The sequence below is a fragment of the Trametes versicolor genome (genome assembly GCF_000271585.1).
Source record: "Trametes versicolor FP-101664 SS1 unplaced genomic scaffold TRAVEscaffold_4, whole genome shotgun sequence".
Classification (NCBI taxonomy): Eukaryota; Fungi; Basidiomycota; class Agaricomycetes; order Polyporales; family Polyporaceae; genus Trametes; species Trametes versicolor.
Genome location: NW_007360324.1, coordinates 1036942 through 1052203, shown reverse-complemented (window position 1 = coordinate 1052203; position 15262 = coordinate 1036942). Strand labels below are relative to the sequence as shown.

General features: G+C 58.6%; 3 protein-coding genes across 3 annotated transcripts; 2 read left to right on the top strand and 1 right to left on the bottom strand.

Annotated features, from left to right (window-relative positions):
• Positions 1-1028: 1028 nt before the first annotated feature.
• On the bottom strand, positions 1029-3151 carry TRAVEDRAFT_165050 (lysine/ornithine N-monooxygenase). Its single transcript, XM_008038522.1, has 6 exons — positions 2969-3151; positions 2782-2879; positions 2434-2720; positions 2050-2379; positions 1887-1993; positions 1029-1831 (listed from the first exon to the last, which is right to left on the bottom strand). The coding sequence occupies exons 1-6, from the start codon at positions 3092-3094 to the stop codon at positions 1139-1141; spliced, it is 1641 nt and encodes a 546-aa protein (XP_008036713.1). The 5' UTR covers positions 3095-3151; the 3' UTR covers positions 1029-1138.
• Positions 3152-4068: 917 nt separating this feature from the next.
• On the top strand, positions 4069-12710 carry TRAVEDRAFT_27949 (uncharacterized protein). Its single transcript, XM_008037900.1, has 14 exons — positions 4069-5105; positions 5157-5376; positions 5428-5559; positions 5621-5871; positions 5925-5977; positions 6029-7276; positions 7333-7945; positions 7998-8291; positions 8342-8980; positions 9033-9812; positions 9862-10113; positions 10164-11960; positions 12016-12093; positions 12148-12710. Exons 1-14 carry the CDS (start codon positions 4080-4082, stop codon positions 12292-12294), a joined length of 7530 nt encoding a protein of 2509 aa, XP_008036091.1. The 5' UTR covers positions 4069-4079; the 3' UTR covers positions 12295-12710.
• Positions 12711-13216: 506 nt separating this feature from the next.
• TRAVEDRAFT_57620 (Adenylosuccinate synthetase) lies at positions 13217-15111 on the top strand. Its single transcript, XM_008038267.1, has 7 exons — positions 13217-13414; positions 13469-13651; positions 13702-13797; positions 13853-14145; positions 14203-14481; positions 14531-14753; positions 14807-15111. The coding sequence occupies exons 1-7, from the start codon at positions 13408-13410 to the stop codon at positions 15022-15024; spliced, it is 1299 nt and encodes a 432-aa protein (XP_008036458.1). The 5' UTR covers positions 13217-13407; the 3' UTR covers positions 15025-15111.
• The last annotated feature ends 151 nt before the right edge of the window (positions 15112-15262 follow it).

The window sequence follows — 15262 nt, the reverse complement described above, 5'->3', positions numbered from 1 at the left end:
TTATTCGCAGCACCGACCATCCGGACGCAGGCAAGCCAGGGAGGAGGGATTGAGTGGGACGCCCGTCACGACAGGACGCAAGAGCCGCAAGTACAGGATGCATCCAGATGCAAAGCAGAGTTCGCGCGTGCGACGGCGCATATCAGGGTCCAAGGTGCGAATTCCGCTGACCATGCGCGTTCAGATGACCACGAGCAGCACAGAAAAATAACGGAAGCGTCGACGGAGTGCCCCAGAGCGACCAGGAGTATGAGGAGGTGTCGCCGACGACGCAGAGCTGAGAGATGGATTTGACCGTCGTCGTCGTGCAAGTTGGCGAGGTCGCCGCGCCCTGCGTCGGGCCGGCGGCGAGCGCCGTTGCGATCGAGGCTGGACACAAACTCCGCTCCCGCGCGTGGACCGCGCCACCAACGCTGCACGCCTCTCTCGGTCTCAAACACACCAACGCGACCACCGGATTCCTCTCTTAAACGTGTGCTGAACGCGGATCTCAACGCGACCAACACCTGCCTTTGGCACTGGCAAAGAGTCGGCATGGAGGCTCCTATCTCCCTCAAACGCAGCTCAGCGCTCAGTCTTTGCGCCGCTAGTCTCCCGTAGGCCCTTTACAGATGACGCTATACGTTCTTCAGCTTCTCAGTCAACTTGCGCTTCTCGCAATTATCGACAGGACACCAAGGGCACCTTCCTCTCGCCGATTCTACGCGCACATCGCGGGGCTTCGCGGGATAGCATCGGCCCGCCAAGCGATGGAAGACGTGCACTCGTGTGCTCGCGCGGGCGGAAACTGGACAGTTAACACGAGATTCCCATATCCTCGCTCGCGCTTTCTCACCGCTCGATGCGTGCCTGTGTCGGGTCATGTCAACGCACCATACGATGAGCTCGGATTGCATCGCGGCGACGCGGCACCCTCTGGAGCGCATGCGGCGTGCCGAGGGGATCCGGACATGTATTCTCGTACCTCATTCAGACTTATAGCAATGAAAGAACCTTGATAACGCCTCTCAGATGCCGCAGATCGCAGTCAGAGTTCAAATGCCCATGTTTCCGCTGAAATTAACTATACAAGTACTTGTTCTGGACAGACAGAAGTATGGCCCCGCTGAAGCCGGCCTAAGGATAACTCGTCACTACTCTACTGCGCCCCGCAAAGCTCGTCGACTACCGAACCCGCACGGACGCCCAGGATGCTGAGCAGGGACTCGCTCAGTCCGTGGGTGGACTGCGTGCATCCCTGCAGGAAGATACGAGGTTCACCCGCGAGCTCGGCATCGCTCTTGCCCGCCGCGGGCGCGAGCAGACGGTAGTTGCGCGTGATGCGGACCTTCGACGGCTGGGTCTCCACGTTGAGCTTGGAATGCTGCGATTGCGGCGTGGCGGGCGTCGGCGGCGTCGAGAAGCCGTCCGTCGACCGCGAGGAGACAGGGGAGATCACGCCAGCGTCTTCGATGTCGGCGAAGAGTGACGTGGGGATGGGCTCCGCGGGCTCCGACTCGGGCACGAGCTCGATGGGCGTGGACTTGACGCCGAGGTGGTCGGCGAGGTTCGAGGATGCGAGCAGCTTCATCCAGGAGTCGCGGTCGTAGCCCGTGCCGCAGAAGACGCCGCTGTAGGTCTTCTGGGACACGCCGTGGGTATGGAGGCCGTGGAGGGTCAAGCGGACCGCCTCGGAGGCGCCGGGCCCGGCGGCCTCTCCGGTGACGATCTCCCCAGCGAAAATGGAGGTATAAGGATGCAAGGTAATACGGGCGCGGTCGGAATCCTCTCCTCGTCCAGTGCGGGCCTTCATGCCGTCAAGTAGCTTTTGGTGATACATAACTTCGTACAGCTGATGCGGGCTTGTCAGTTTGCAATCACACGCGCGTAATATTGCAGCGACTTACGTTATCGATGGTCCTCATGTTGACGACGCTATAGTTGGTGGGGTTGTACTCGCGGAGGACGGCCTGGCGGTCGCGCTTCGACGGAAGACCGAACATCATGTCCGTGGCTGTTCGCGAGCGTCAGACGCGTGCTCAAACTGAACCAATCGAGAAAAACACTCACCATCCGGGTCAAAGATCTCGTTGGAGAACGGGGTATCGTCGCTCGGCTTCAGCGAGCCCTTGCGGAAGATCATGTCGAGCTCATGCTTGCCCCCGCTGCAGGCCGGGAGCGCGTTGAGGCGGTTGTACAGGTCCAGGAGAACTTCAGTGGAGGACTGCCCCGCGCCGATCACCGCGATGCGCAGCGGCTCCGAAGTTTGCGGGAGCGAGGCGAAGAAAGCATCGACGGCGGACAAATAATGGGCGCTATGGATTACGCGGGGATGGGGTGCGATGACGGCGAGCGCCGGCGGGAGCTTAGGGGTACCGCCGGGGGAGAGGATGATATTTTCTGCAGGGACAAGGATGAGCGCATGAAGGTGATCGATCGATCGTCTGCACGTACTGGAACGCCTGGAGGACTCCTCCCCAGTCGCAACGTTGCGGCTGCGGACCTCAACGGTGCCGTCGTCGAGACGCGAGACGCCGACGACTTCCTCGCCGTACCGCACCTGGATGCCGCGCTTTTCTACGTAGTCGGCGACCCAAGCGAGGTAGTCGGAGTATTCTCGCCTCGTCGGCGTGAAGCTACCACGGTTGATGAAGCTCAGGAGGCGGCCCTGAGAGTGGAGATACGCAAGGAACGTGATCGGGGACTCCGGGGAGCGCAGAGTCGCGAGGTCCTTGAGAAAGCTGTGGCGGGCAAGCTAAGTTCAGTATGGGACGCACGTCTATCATGCGTCGGTTCACACACCTGATTTGCATCCGCGAGTTGGGCAAGAGCATGCCGGGGTGCCATCGGAACTCGGGCTGCTTCTCAATGAAAAGGACCTGCTGAAGAGGCGCATGGCTCTGATCACAAGAACGTCCGGATAGAGTGCATGCGGGAAGGACTTTGTGAGCGACCGATAGCGGGGAGATACTGGCACGAGCGCGCTTACGGAGGTGGTCCCAGGCTGCCCCCACTTCTCGATGATAGCCCCAGCTATGGCGACGTTCGCGGGCCCGAAGCCGAGTCCAATGACATCGTAGAGCGGGGACGAGGTGGATTGCGACTGAGAGGACATCGCAGATGTTTTGGAGTGAGGAGACGAGAATAGGTGGATGGGATAGGCTGAGGAAAGCAAGTCCGTCGGACGGAATCGTCGGCGGCTTTGGTGGCTGCCAAACTTTATAAGGAGCGGTCAGGGAAAGTGACGGACTGGGATGTGTCATTTCCACGACCGATTTAATCATCCTGGCAATTCCACCAGGATGCTGGTGCGATGGCCAGTGCCTAGGGTCTCGCCGACCCGGCTACGAAGAAAGGCGGTGGGCGTCGGCGGGCCATGGGCAAGGGGCGGACGGGCGGAATAACAGAAGGCATTGCGTCTGCCCAGCCCCACGCAGCACATGTGGGCGTAGAAAAGTATTTTCCGGGGGGCTTGGGGGGCTCGCTGGGGATGAAGAGCTCGTCGGGCCAGACGTCCTCCGTGGGCGTTGAAGCACAGAGGCGCAGAGATCAGAATCGGTCGCCATGTGCAATCTGATAAGATCAAGGGCCCCCGCGGCCCATCTAATCACCACCCCCGGGACAGTGGCCAGTCTCATCTGATAAGATAAGATCAGCTCCTCAACCTCTCCTCCTCCCGCCCACCAGCCAAGCCAGCCCGCCTCTACTCTTCATCGTTCCGCTCGGAATCCGCGTGTCTCATGCAGTTCCTGGTTGTCGGGGCCCTGGGGAGCAACATGCACCGCTGCGCTTATTCACTCCTCAATTTTCTTGGCGCATTTTGTCCGTCGGCTCCGACAGGGTTGGCCTGTGAAGGTGCTGGACCAGAGACCTGGAATCACAGGAAAGCTGCTCTCGCTTAGCGTCAACGGCCCCGCAGCTCGCCAGAGGCCCCGACCTTGAGCTGCTCGCGACGCCCCGCATTCTCGAGTCAGTCTCTGCCAGTGCGAGCGCAGAGAGAGCACACCTTGTGGTGAGTGCTAATTAAGCCGTCTCGGCTTCTCTCACGTCCAGCGGTCCGCAACCTCACCCGCTCCGTCTTTTGCTCAGCACCCCTCCAAATGTCGACCGCCCCACCCACAACGATGGAGCCCCCTCCCACTCCCAGCGTCCCCGGCGACTTCACCGGCTACCAGCACATTCTCGCGGGCTATAGACACCAGGATTTCCCAGACCTGTCCTCAAGACGCTTCGCTCCTGGCACCCTCCGAACAGTCTCTCAGGCTCTAACTCTGGGTGCCGGCCAGAGCGCCTCCAAGGCACTTGCTGTCGTCGTGGTCGCTGCCGGACGCGTGCTGGGTGCGTATTGTGGCTGTACGGACGTCTTGCTCGCGATCGCAGATGGCGAAGAAGATAAGTTGCGCCCGGTGCGTGTCACTTGGGACGAAAGCTCGACATGGGGTGACGCCGTGGAAGGAATATCTCAAGCACTCGCAGACGCAAACTGGCCTCGCGTTTCTCCCAGTGCCCTTCACAGTGCCCTCGATCTCGCTCAGAAGCAGCTGCCTTCCCTCGCTTTGCTCAGCGCCCATCCCCTCCGCTTTCCTCGGCTTGGAGAGAGTGCCCCTCTAGTACTCACTGTGGATCGCGACAATGCGGTACTATCCATCACGGCTTCGGAACGCGCCAGCCACCCATCGCAGTGCACACTCCTCGCCTCCCAGGTAGACGCGTTAGTGGCGCACGCGCAGGCTGAACCTCAGGCAACTATGGCTCGCCTTCCGCAGCTCCCCGCGGCGCTCGTGTCATCCTATGATACCCACTCCTTCGAGGATCGCTGCCACATGTATGCACCCATCCCCCCGGTGAAGTTCGCCGCGGACCATCTTCTTCTGCGGGCTACCGAACGGCCGGACGGGATCGCGGTCCGCTGGCACGCTGACCTATCTACGGACGTTCCCATCGACCGCTACGTAGCGGACACGATCACTTACGTTGAACTGAATCGTAAGGCGAATCAGGTGGCTCACTGGTTGCGCGGAGCTGGCGTCAAGGGAGGTGATTCTGTGGCTATATGCATGAAACGGGACGTGGGGTTCCACGTCGCGTTTTTCGGTGTACTTAGATCTGGCGCTTGCTATGTGCCTGTAAGTCTATATTATCTCATCGTCCGTGCACAGCGGCTAACGTCCACTCAGATCGACGCTGAGCTGCCGGTAGAGCGGCAACAATATATTGCGAAGGATTCCAATGCTCGCTTCATCTTGTCTTCTTCGGATCTGTCTTGCTTCGCGTCTCTCGGCGACATTGCTGTCGATTTCACGGATGCTTCGGTTCAGACTGCTTTCGACGCTCAGAGTGTTGACGCAGTCGAGGAGCCTCAGCTGGGCGATCCCTCATATATTCTGTACACTTCAGGTACGCTGCTTTGCCAGTCTGTCGGAGCGTCCGCGGCTCATCCAATTTTAGGGACTACGGGGGCTCCCAAAGGCTGTATTCTGACGCATCGTGGACTTAGCGAAGCAATATGGGCGCTGAGTGCCATATGCGCTTCTGTGGAAATGGAAGACCCGAGCGACGGGAATTATCTATCCATCGCATGTGCGTTTCCAAGCTTTGTCCGTAGAACGATGAATGAGCTTACACGACATTCGTGTCACAGCGGTGGCTTTCGATGTCCACCTCGCCGAGATCTTTGTCCCTCTCGCCATCGGCATACCCATCTTGACCGCTCCGCGTTCCTTGCTTCTGGAAGATCTGCCGTACTACATCACTCATCTACGCGTATCCCACGTCGGGATCGTTCCTAGTTTGATCGAGGCGACCATGGGGGCTGTGCAAGAAGACGAGGCGTCTGGCCACTCGACTAACCTTCGCTATATTGCTAGTGGAGGCGAGAAGATGAGTGACGCGGTAGGTCTACTCATTCCACCGTGCCAGTGCAAATTCTCATACCCAAATTGTAGATCCTCGACAAATGGGCTTCGCATCCGAGGATCAAGTTGGCCAATTTCTACGGGTAAGTTATATTGATACATCTCGCCACTGATGACTTACTTCAAGCGTGCAGTCCGAGCGAGGTAACGATAGGTTGCGCCGCCCGCCTCATGGACAAAGACACCCCACGAGCCAACATCGGCCACACGTTCATAAACGTCGGCGGGTATGTCGTCGACGAGAACATGGAGATCATCCTTCGCGGCGGTACTGGCGAGCTCGTGGTCGAAGGGCCCCTGGTCGGACTTGGCTACGTCGGAAGACCGGACCTTACGGAAAAGGCCTTCTTGAAGTTCCCCAAAGACGGCACCGAGCGTTGGGCATACCGTACCGGCGACCTCGTCCGCATGATGCCTGACGCTACGCTCGAGATCATAGGGCGGATCGACACGCAGATCAAGCTTCGTGGCGTCCGAATCGAGTCCGAGGGTATCTCGTCGATCCTCCGCACTGCCGCTGCTCCGAAGAGGAGCCTCGACGTCATGACGATACTTGGGAAGCATCCCGCCATCGGTGCCGACCAGCTCATCTCGTTCATCGCATGGGACGCTTCCGTCCCTGTCTCCGCCCGCAAGGGCGGCAAGCCGTCGCTCACTACGCCCCCGGAGGGTCTTCTACCGCAGCTCAGGAGCGCATGCGACCGGGAGCTCGCCAGCTATATGCGTCCCAGTCATATCATTCCGTTGAGCTTCATTCCGCTGAGCTCGAACGGCAAGGCGGATGCGAAGGTTCTCGCGGCGTTCTTCCTTAGTCTCGATATTGAGACACTGACACAGCTGATGTCGGGCGGGCGCTCATCGGGTGCGGCCAAGCAGGCTGAGAGACGGGAGCCGACCGAGGTTGAGCGTCAGATATTGGAGGTTTTGAGGCCATTCGTCAAGCTGCCCCCCGACGTCCTTGGACCTCACACGAACATCTTCGAATGCGGCTTGGACTCCCTGGCGATCGCACGGCTGGCGGCAAACCTCCGGCGGAGCTTCGATGTTCAGCTATCCCCTGCCCAGATCATGCAACATCCTGCCGTCAGCCAGATTGCAACGCTCCTGGAGCGCAGCCTGGCCACACCGGCGGTGCCTAACGGTGCCTCGCCGATCGATGAGTTCGCTCGCGGCCTTGCTGAGGAGGTGGGAGGCGTGTATGCTCCGGACGCAATAGAATCCTTGCTCCCGCCTTTCCCTGTTCAAGAGGGTGTGTTGTATCGCTCGGTGAACTCGCCGTCGATGTACGTGCAACATGTCGTCCTGCGCCTCGCTTCCGGGACGTCGACATCCGGCCTGCGAGACGCGTGGACGGAGCTCGTGGCCGAGCATGAGATGTTACGGTGAGTCTCAGGTTCTCGTCATATGGGGGCCCTTCTCATATGTTGGCTCTTGCTAGCACCGTGTTTCACTTCGGCAGCAATCTCGTCCAAGTCGTCCTTCGCGTCACAGCGGCGCAAGCGAATGTCTCAGAGCAGGACGTGCACGCCAGCAGTGACGCCGACTTCCAGCAATATTTCACCAACGAGCGGGCGGCGTCCATCGCACAGGAGCTCAACCTCGGCATCTCGACTATTCCACCAGTACGCTTGTCTATCTTCACAGCGTCCGCAGAGAGCACGACCTATGCAGTGCTGTCAATTCACCACGCCCTCTATGACGGCATCTCACTCCCCGTACTGCTCCGAGACCTTGAGCACGCCTACTTGAAGACGCAGCAGCTTCCTTCCGCCCCGCTACACACAGTCCTTGAGCCGATTGTCGCCATCGACCAGACTGCAGCGCGCGACTTCTGGACTGGCTATCTCGAGGACTTCCAGTGGCAAAGTCTGTTGAACAAGGAGGCGTCCGCTCATCAAGCGGACGTTACGTCCGTCGCTCTCAGGCATCCTCTATCAGAGCTTCAGGCCAAGGCTGCGTCGAAGCATGTGACCCTTCAGGCTCTATTGATGTCGGCGTATGGGTACCTACTTGCGGAGCGGTTGTACAACCACGACGATGTCGTGTTCGGGGTATGTCCATCCCCCTTACTATATGTTGCAAGACGTGGCTGACATGAGGTAGGTCATCCGTGCAGGACGCTCTCTACCTGTGAGCGATATCGACACCACCATCTGCCCGATGATTACCGTTCTTCCGGCTCGCGTGCGCTACAACGACGCTGCCTCGGTAGTCCAGTCTGTCCAGCACGACATCGCACGCGTCGGCGAGTTCGAGCACATCCCGCTCAGTCGTATTCAGAAGTGGGTGTCGGAAAGCGGTGGTTCTCTCTTCGACACCTTGTTCTCGGTGTCGTTCAAGGAGAGTGAGGAGAGCAGTCTCTGGAGTGTAGTTGAGAGCCAGAACCCCGAACCCGATGTGAGTCACTATCATATCTTTCGAGTGCGCGTGCGCTTAACTCCCTATAGTACATTCTTGCGGTGGAAGTGGTCCTGGACTCCGCGCATGATCAGGCAGTCGCGCATGCGGCTTATACCTCCGCGGACATCTCCCCCGCCCTAGTCCATGATATCTTGAACCGCCTCGAGGAAACGGCCATTCGCATGGCGGACAGCGACGACTGGAGTCTCCCTGTCTCTAACGGGAATGCTCCTCAGACTAGCTCACATTCGCCTCTTTCCAACGGGGACAACGAGGACGACGGCCTTCTTTTGGATGTGGTGGTTGACGAGGGCATCCTCCAGCGGATACTTGAGATTGCGTCCCGGTTCCTGCGTATCGACGCTAAGCTCATCGCGGGGGACACGTCCCTCCTTTCCCTCGGTTTGGATTCCATCAAGTCTGTTGGACTGAGCCGTCAATTCTCGAAGGAAGGTTTCGCCCTCACCTCCGTAGATATCTTGAAGCTTTCTACCCCGCGCCGCCTAGCGGCGCATGTCCAGGCTAAGGTGTCAGCACCCCACGACGGAGATCGTATGGTTTCATCGTTCAAGGAGGAGCGGGACAACCTTTCTCGCGATATAGATATGGCGGCGATCAGGCTCTCAGCGGATGACGAGATCAACATATTCCCGACGACGACACTGCAGGCTGGTATGCTGTCGCAGGTACGTTTGTGTTCAAATCCAACGTCTGCCATGCGTCTCACATCCCAACAAGACTGTCAGCTCCAATGGTCGTCTATACGTGCATCTCTTCCCGCTACGTCTCAGCAAGGACGTGGACGTCGCTCGTCTTCGTGAGGTCTGGCAGAAGGCAGTTGCAACATTTGACATCCTGCGCACGACCTTCCACTTCCTGTCTGGTCCTGGAGTATGGGCGCAAGCCGTACACTCGACCTCCACCTTCCGTTGGTCTGAGGTCCCCGCTGAAGAGGGAGCGAACGTGGTGGCAACGCTCAACCCGTACTTGAAGGTCGCCGACGAAGGCAAATTCTTCCAAGAACCACCCGTGTACTTCAATCTCCTGAAGTCGACGACGCCCGACTCCACCGATCACCTGGTGCTCGTCCTGCACCATGCTCTGTACGACGGCCTCTCGATCGCAAACCTCCTCCATTGGGTCGAGCAGCTCTATCTAGGAGTTGAAACCCCCTCTCCTGGACGCTATCATGAGCTCTTGCCGGCATTACTGTGGCAGGAGAAGAGCGGAACTGATTTCTGGGTCAATCGTCTCCGCGGACTGAACGCCGCACCCATTCCGAGGTTGTCTACAGTGGGAGAGTCATCTACCGTCCACCAACTCTCCCTGCCCGTCAAGCTCGCCGACGGCGAGATCAGCCAGGCTTGTCGCTCGACTGAAGTCACGGCGCAGTGCCTTGGACAGGCGGCGTTCGCGAAGCTGCTTGCCGTCATGACCCGTTCGTCGGACGTCGTGTTCGGCCGCGTGATCTCCGGTCGTGATGTTCCCGGCGCAGAGGATGTCATTGGCCCTATGCTCGTGCGTCGAACCCTCTCTCTGTCTGAAACAGCCGCTAACACGCTAATAGAATACCGTGCCTTGCCGCGTCTCCTTCGGAAGTGTGTTGGACAACAAGTCTCTCCTCAAGGAGATCCACAAGTCGAATATTGCCAGCATGTCTTGGCAACATGCTTCTCTGCGGTCAATCCAACGGAAACTGGGCGTCAGCAATCTCTGGGACAGCATCTTTGTCTTCCAGCCGAAGCAGGAGTCTCTAGAATCCGAATCCAATCGCTTGTGGGCCTTCGACGTGAGCGAGGCAGAAGATATCAGCGTCCACGTGAGTACTCGCAAAATTTGCTGTGTATATACCTTCTTACCATCGTTCAGTATCCTTTGAACATTGAGCTCCATGAGACCGAGGACGGGTTCATGGTGCAAGCGGCATGCACGTCAGATGTCGCCGATGCTATCGGACTCACAAGTGTTGTCCAGCGCTACATCGCTTTCCTCTGCGACATTGTGCGCCTCCCCGACGAACCGTGGTCTTCGGGTCTCCCGGAGATTCCAGCGCCGCATGCCCCTGCACAAGCAACCTCTCAGCCGGTGAACGGCGAGGTTGATCAGGAGTGGGACCCCCGGTTCGACGAGTTCCGAAACGTCTTGTTCGCCGTGACTAAAGTCCCTGCCTCGAAAATCCTCACATCTACGCCGCTCGCCACGCTCGGCATCGACTCCATCACGGCCGTGCAGCTTGTCGCGAAGGCTCGTCGCATCGGGCTTCGTCTCACCGCCTCCGATGTGGTACAAAGTCCCTCGGTCGGCGCATTGCTGCAGAGACTCAAGGACGCAAAGGCCCCAGCCGCGAACGGTATCAAGCCCGTAGCTGTCTCTGTCGACATTCCCCGCGAACAATGGCCCGCTCTGCTCGCATCGCACGACCCTGCAACGGTCGATCTTGTCGAGAGGATCACCTACGCATCCCCCGGTATGGAGTGGATGATCGGCATGTGGCAGCGCAGTGAGGGGTCGCGCTTCCAGCACGCCTTTGGATATCGCCTTCCTGCGGACCTCGACACTGCGAAGCTCCAGGCCGCGTGGAGCGAGCTCATCCGCAGACACGCTGTCCTCCGCTCGACATTTGTCTACGACTCGGCGGCTTCCGCCCCTCGAGTCGTGGTATTCAAAGCCGACGCCTTGGAGCCCAGCTGGACCACGGGGACGTTGGACAACTCGGGCGACGACAAAGACGCAGTTGCGCGGCGCATGAAGGAGCTCGTGTCCCATCCTCCTTCCATGGCACGTCCAATCACGCGTGCGGTGCTGTTGCGCTCGTCATCCTCGGCGTATCTCCTCGTTCACCTTCATCACTTCCAGTACGATGCTTGGAGTCTGCAGCTGCTGGTCGACGATCTCGCGCGTCTGTACTCGGGCCAGGTCCCGCGGAGCTCAACCGACCTGGAAGGCTTCCTCCGTTACAGTGTTGCGACTCCCAGCACAGAGAAGGAGCAGGAGAAGTACTGGAAGTCGGCGTTCGCGGCCGACGACGTTGCTCTGTTCCCCGCTTTGCCCGCTGCACCCGATACTCAAGAACGGCATGTCGCACCTCCGGAGAATCGCGTGCGCGGACTTGCCGTCTCTCTGAAAAGCGCTCTACGCACCTGCTGGTCGCAGGTGCAGAGCAAGCACTCCGCGCCCGACGCCGCGACGTTGCCCACCACACCAGATACTCCGGCACGGCACGTTTACACGGACAGTGCGGTCCTCGGCAACGCTGCAACGCTTGAGCAGCGCGCACGCGAGCTCGCAGTCTCCCTCCAGAGCGTGTTCCTCGCCTGTTGGGCACGGGTCCAGAGCAAGCACGCTGGGACCGACGCCGCGACGTTCTCGTTGTGGCATTCCGGGCGGACGGGCGAGCTGCAAAGCGTAGAGCGTCTCGCTGCTCCGTGCATCAACGTCCTGCCCTACCGTGTGTCCGACGTGGGAGCTGTGGACGGGCTGGCGTTGGCGCGTCGCATCCAGTCGGACCTGCAGGCACGCTCCGCCATCGTAGAGCAGAGCCGGCTGGCGAAGGTGCACGAGTGGGTCGGCGTCCCCGACAAGCCGCTCTCGAATGTGTTCGTCAACATCATCAAGGTCGCACCGGAGGTCGAGAAGAGCGACGGGGCGCTCCTCCAACCGGTAGAGGTACGCAAAATTATTTCTTCCGACCACCTGCGCGAATGCTCATATTCTGTTTCAGGTTCCGTATTACATACCCCAGGTTTCCTCGGAGGCAACTGCTGGAATAGATAGAATGCGTATCACTGACCTGGTCAAGGTAAGTTGTTTGGAGGCATCCTACCGTACAACAATTGACACATATGCGTCTCAGGACGACGTCATGATAGACATCGTTGTCCTTGAGAAGACGGACAAGGTTGCCATGTCCATCGAGTTTGCGGGATCGGTTTTGGACTCGGATACCGCCAAATCGCTGCTGGAGGAGTGGGCATCGTTGGTGGAGGCGTGTCTCCAGTGAACGCCAGTCGTTAGAAGAAGCTACAATGTATATTATTTGTGTGAATATCTGCTGTAAGAGCTGCAGCAATTCCTATTCCCTTCCCATCCTCGCTACCTCCAGACATTCCTTTTCCAAACCGTCGAGCCAAATCACATCCACGCCCGCGTCCTTGAGCTTCTGCGCTCCTTCGCACTTCACGAAGTCATCGGGCTCTCCGACGCCGATGAAGCAACGCTTCATGCGCGCCGCGATGACCGCGTCTGCGCAGGGCGCCAAGCCCGAGGTGCGCACGGAGCACGGCTCCATGGTGGTGTAGATGTCCGCGTTCTCGAGGATAGCGTCGATGTCAAGCGGCTCCGTGGCATCGGGGAAGAGTGCGGCTAACTCATCCTCGGAGAGCGATCGCGCCTTGGCCAAAGCATTTGCTTCGGCGTGCGTGTTTCCGGGGAGTTCGCGGGAGTAGCCGCGGGCAAGGATGGCAGGCTGGGAGGCGTTCGGGGGGTATGTCGCGATGATCACACATCCGACGCAGAATGCGGTGGACGACGGGGTGCATTTACGCGCTTCGGCGAGGGCGAGGCGGAGGTAGTCCATGTTGGACCCGGAGGAGACGAGTGAGTAGAGGGCAAGAGGCTGGCGGTGACTGTGGCCGATCGTGGGTCCCATCCGAAGCATAGATATGCAATTCGTGAGGGTTCCTCAGCTCCTCAGTTCTATCCTCTTATAAAATGCTCCTGTACGTACCAAGGTCTGTCGCAAGCTAGCTACTAGACGTAAATCAAGATTTATCGCCTACACGAATCACAACAGAGACATATCAGGACATCGATACGTGACGGACGAGGTGGCGGCCCGCCGGACGATCGTCGGCCGGGGGACGTCCATACTGGCGATCCGCCAGTGCTGGAAAGAAAATGACTCTGACTCCTACCCCCATCGTCTCTCGCGTTTCGACGCTCTCCAGCTCTCCCGGCATTCGTTTGGGAGCCTGTCGTTGCAGCGCAGCGCAAAGCTTGTGCTCCACAATCAGATAGCACGCGTCTCGAGATCCAGAGTCTCCCGAGCTCAGATCTACCTTCATCTCCCCGACTCGCGTAGCGGAGCAACTGCAAGCAAGTCTCATACGTAAACATGAGTGGTGAGTAACCTGCATACTACTACCGGACATGCGTCTACAACGTTTCCCCAACAGCCACCGTGGTATTGGGCGCACAATGGGGCGACGAAGGCAAAGGCAAGCTCGTTGACATCCTCTCTGCGGAGTTCGATATATGCGCACGATGCGCCGGAGGCAACAATGCCGGACACACCATCGTGGTCCCCATGGGCCCGGAGAAGGTCAAGAAGACGTTTGCCTTCCACCTGCTCCCTAGCGGTACGTCTTCTCCTTCGTGACTTTACGACACAATACCAATGCCTCATCAGGCTTGGTGAATCCTAAATGCACCGGTCTCATCGGCAACGGCGTCGTTGTGCACGTTCCTTCGTTCTTCGAGGAATTGGATGCCCTCCAAGAGCAAGGTGCGTCTCTCAATGCATCCGTCCGGTGATTCGAGTAGCTCATATATGCGTATAGGCCTCGACTGTACCGGGCGTCTGTTCATCTCAGACCGGGCGCAACTAGTCTTCGACTTTCACCAGATCGTCGATGGCTTGAAGGAGGTCGAGCTTGGCGGATCCAGCATCGGCACGACCAAGCGAGGCATCGGTCCTGCTTACTCGTCTAAGGCGTCTCGCTCCGGTCTTCGCGTCCACCACCTCTTCGATCACGACACCTTCGCGCAGAAGTTCCGCAAGCTCGTTGAGGGTCGTTTCAAGCGCTACGGCCACTTCGAGTATGACACCGAGGGAGAAATCCTCCGTTACAAGGTACAACATTGCCTCGCTTACCTATAACACCAGAATTGACCTACCTGGTTTACGCAGGCCCTCGCGGAACGCCTGCGCCCCCACGTCATTGACTCCGTGGTTTACGTCCACAAAGCGCTATCAGAGGGCAAGAAGCTTCTTGTTGAAGGCGCGAATGCGTTGATGCTGGATATCGACTTCGGAACGTACCCCTACGTTACCTCATCGTCAACGACAATTGGTGGCGTGTGCACTGGCCTGGGTATCCCGCCCAAGCGCATTGGCAAGACTATCGGTGTGATCAAGGCATATACGACTCGCGTCGGTGGCGGACCGTTCCCCACGGAACAACTCAACGTACGTCAATGTCTAGGTCGTACACCTTCCGTCTCTTACCTGTATCCAGGACGTTGGCGTTCACTTGCAGGAAATCGGGCGCGAGTTCGGTGTCACGACCGGTCGCCGTCGTCGCTGCGGCTGGCTCGACTTGGTCGTGATGAAGCACTCGTGTCTCATCAACGGCTACGACAGCCTGAACCTCACGAAGCTCGATATCCTGGATGACCTGGACGAGATCAAGGTTGCAGTCAAATACCTGGTCAACGAGCAAGAGTTGCCCGGATTCCCTGGTGAGCGCTGCAGCACGCATCCATGCCCTGTATTGTTCTCATGTGTTGTATAGCCGACCTTGAGGTCCTCGCAAAGGTCGATGTTGTCTATGTGACGCTTCCTGGCTGGAAGAAGTCCATCACTGAGGCGAAGACCTTCAACGAGTTGCCCGAGAACTGCCAGAAGTACATCGGCTTCATCGAGGAGTTCTTGAACGTTCCCATAGAGTGGATAGGTGTTGGTCCCGGCCGCGAGAGCATGGTGACGAAGGAAGGCAAAGTGCAAGGATAAAGTAGAAGTCTGTACGCGTAGTGTATACAAAATTGTAAGAACCACGTTGAAGTCGATTCAAAGCCCGGCAGAGCCCCGACGCTCACATTCCCACGCCACCTGGGGTATAAGAGGCGTGTGACAGCACCCCAACGCCCCCTAGTCACTTCCTCGTCACAACTGTTACCATCGCCCGCCCCTCCGCGAAACTACCCTCGCTCAGACCGTTACGGTCACTTCGAGGTACCGCGAATATAGT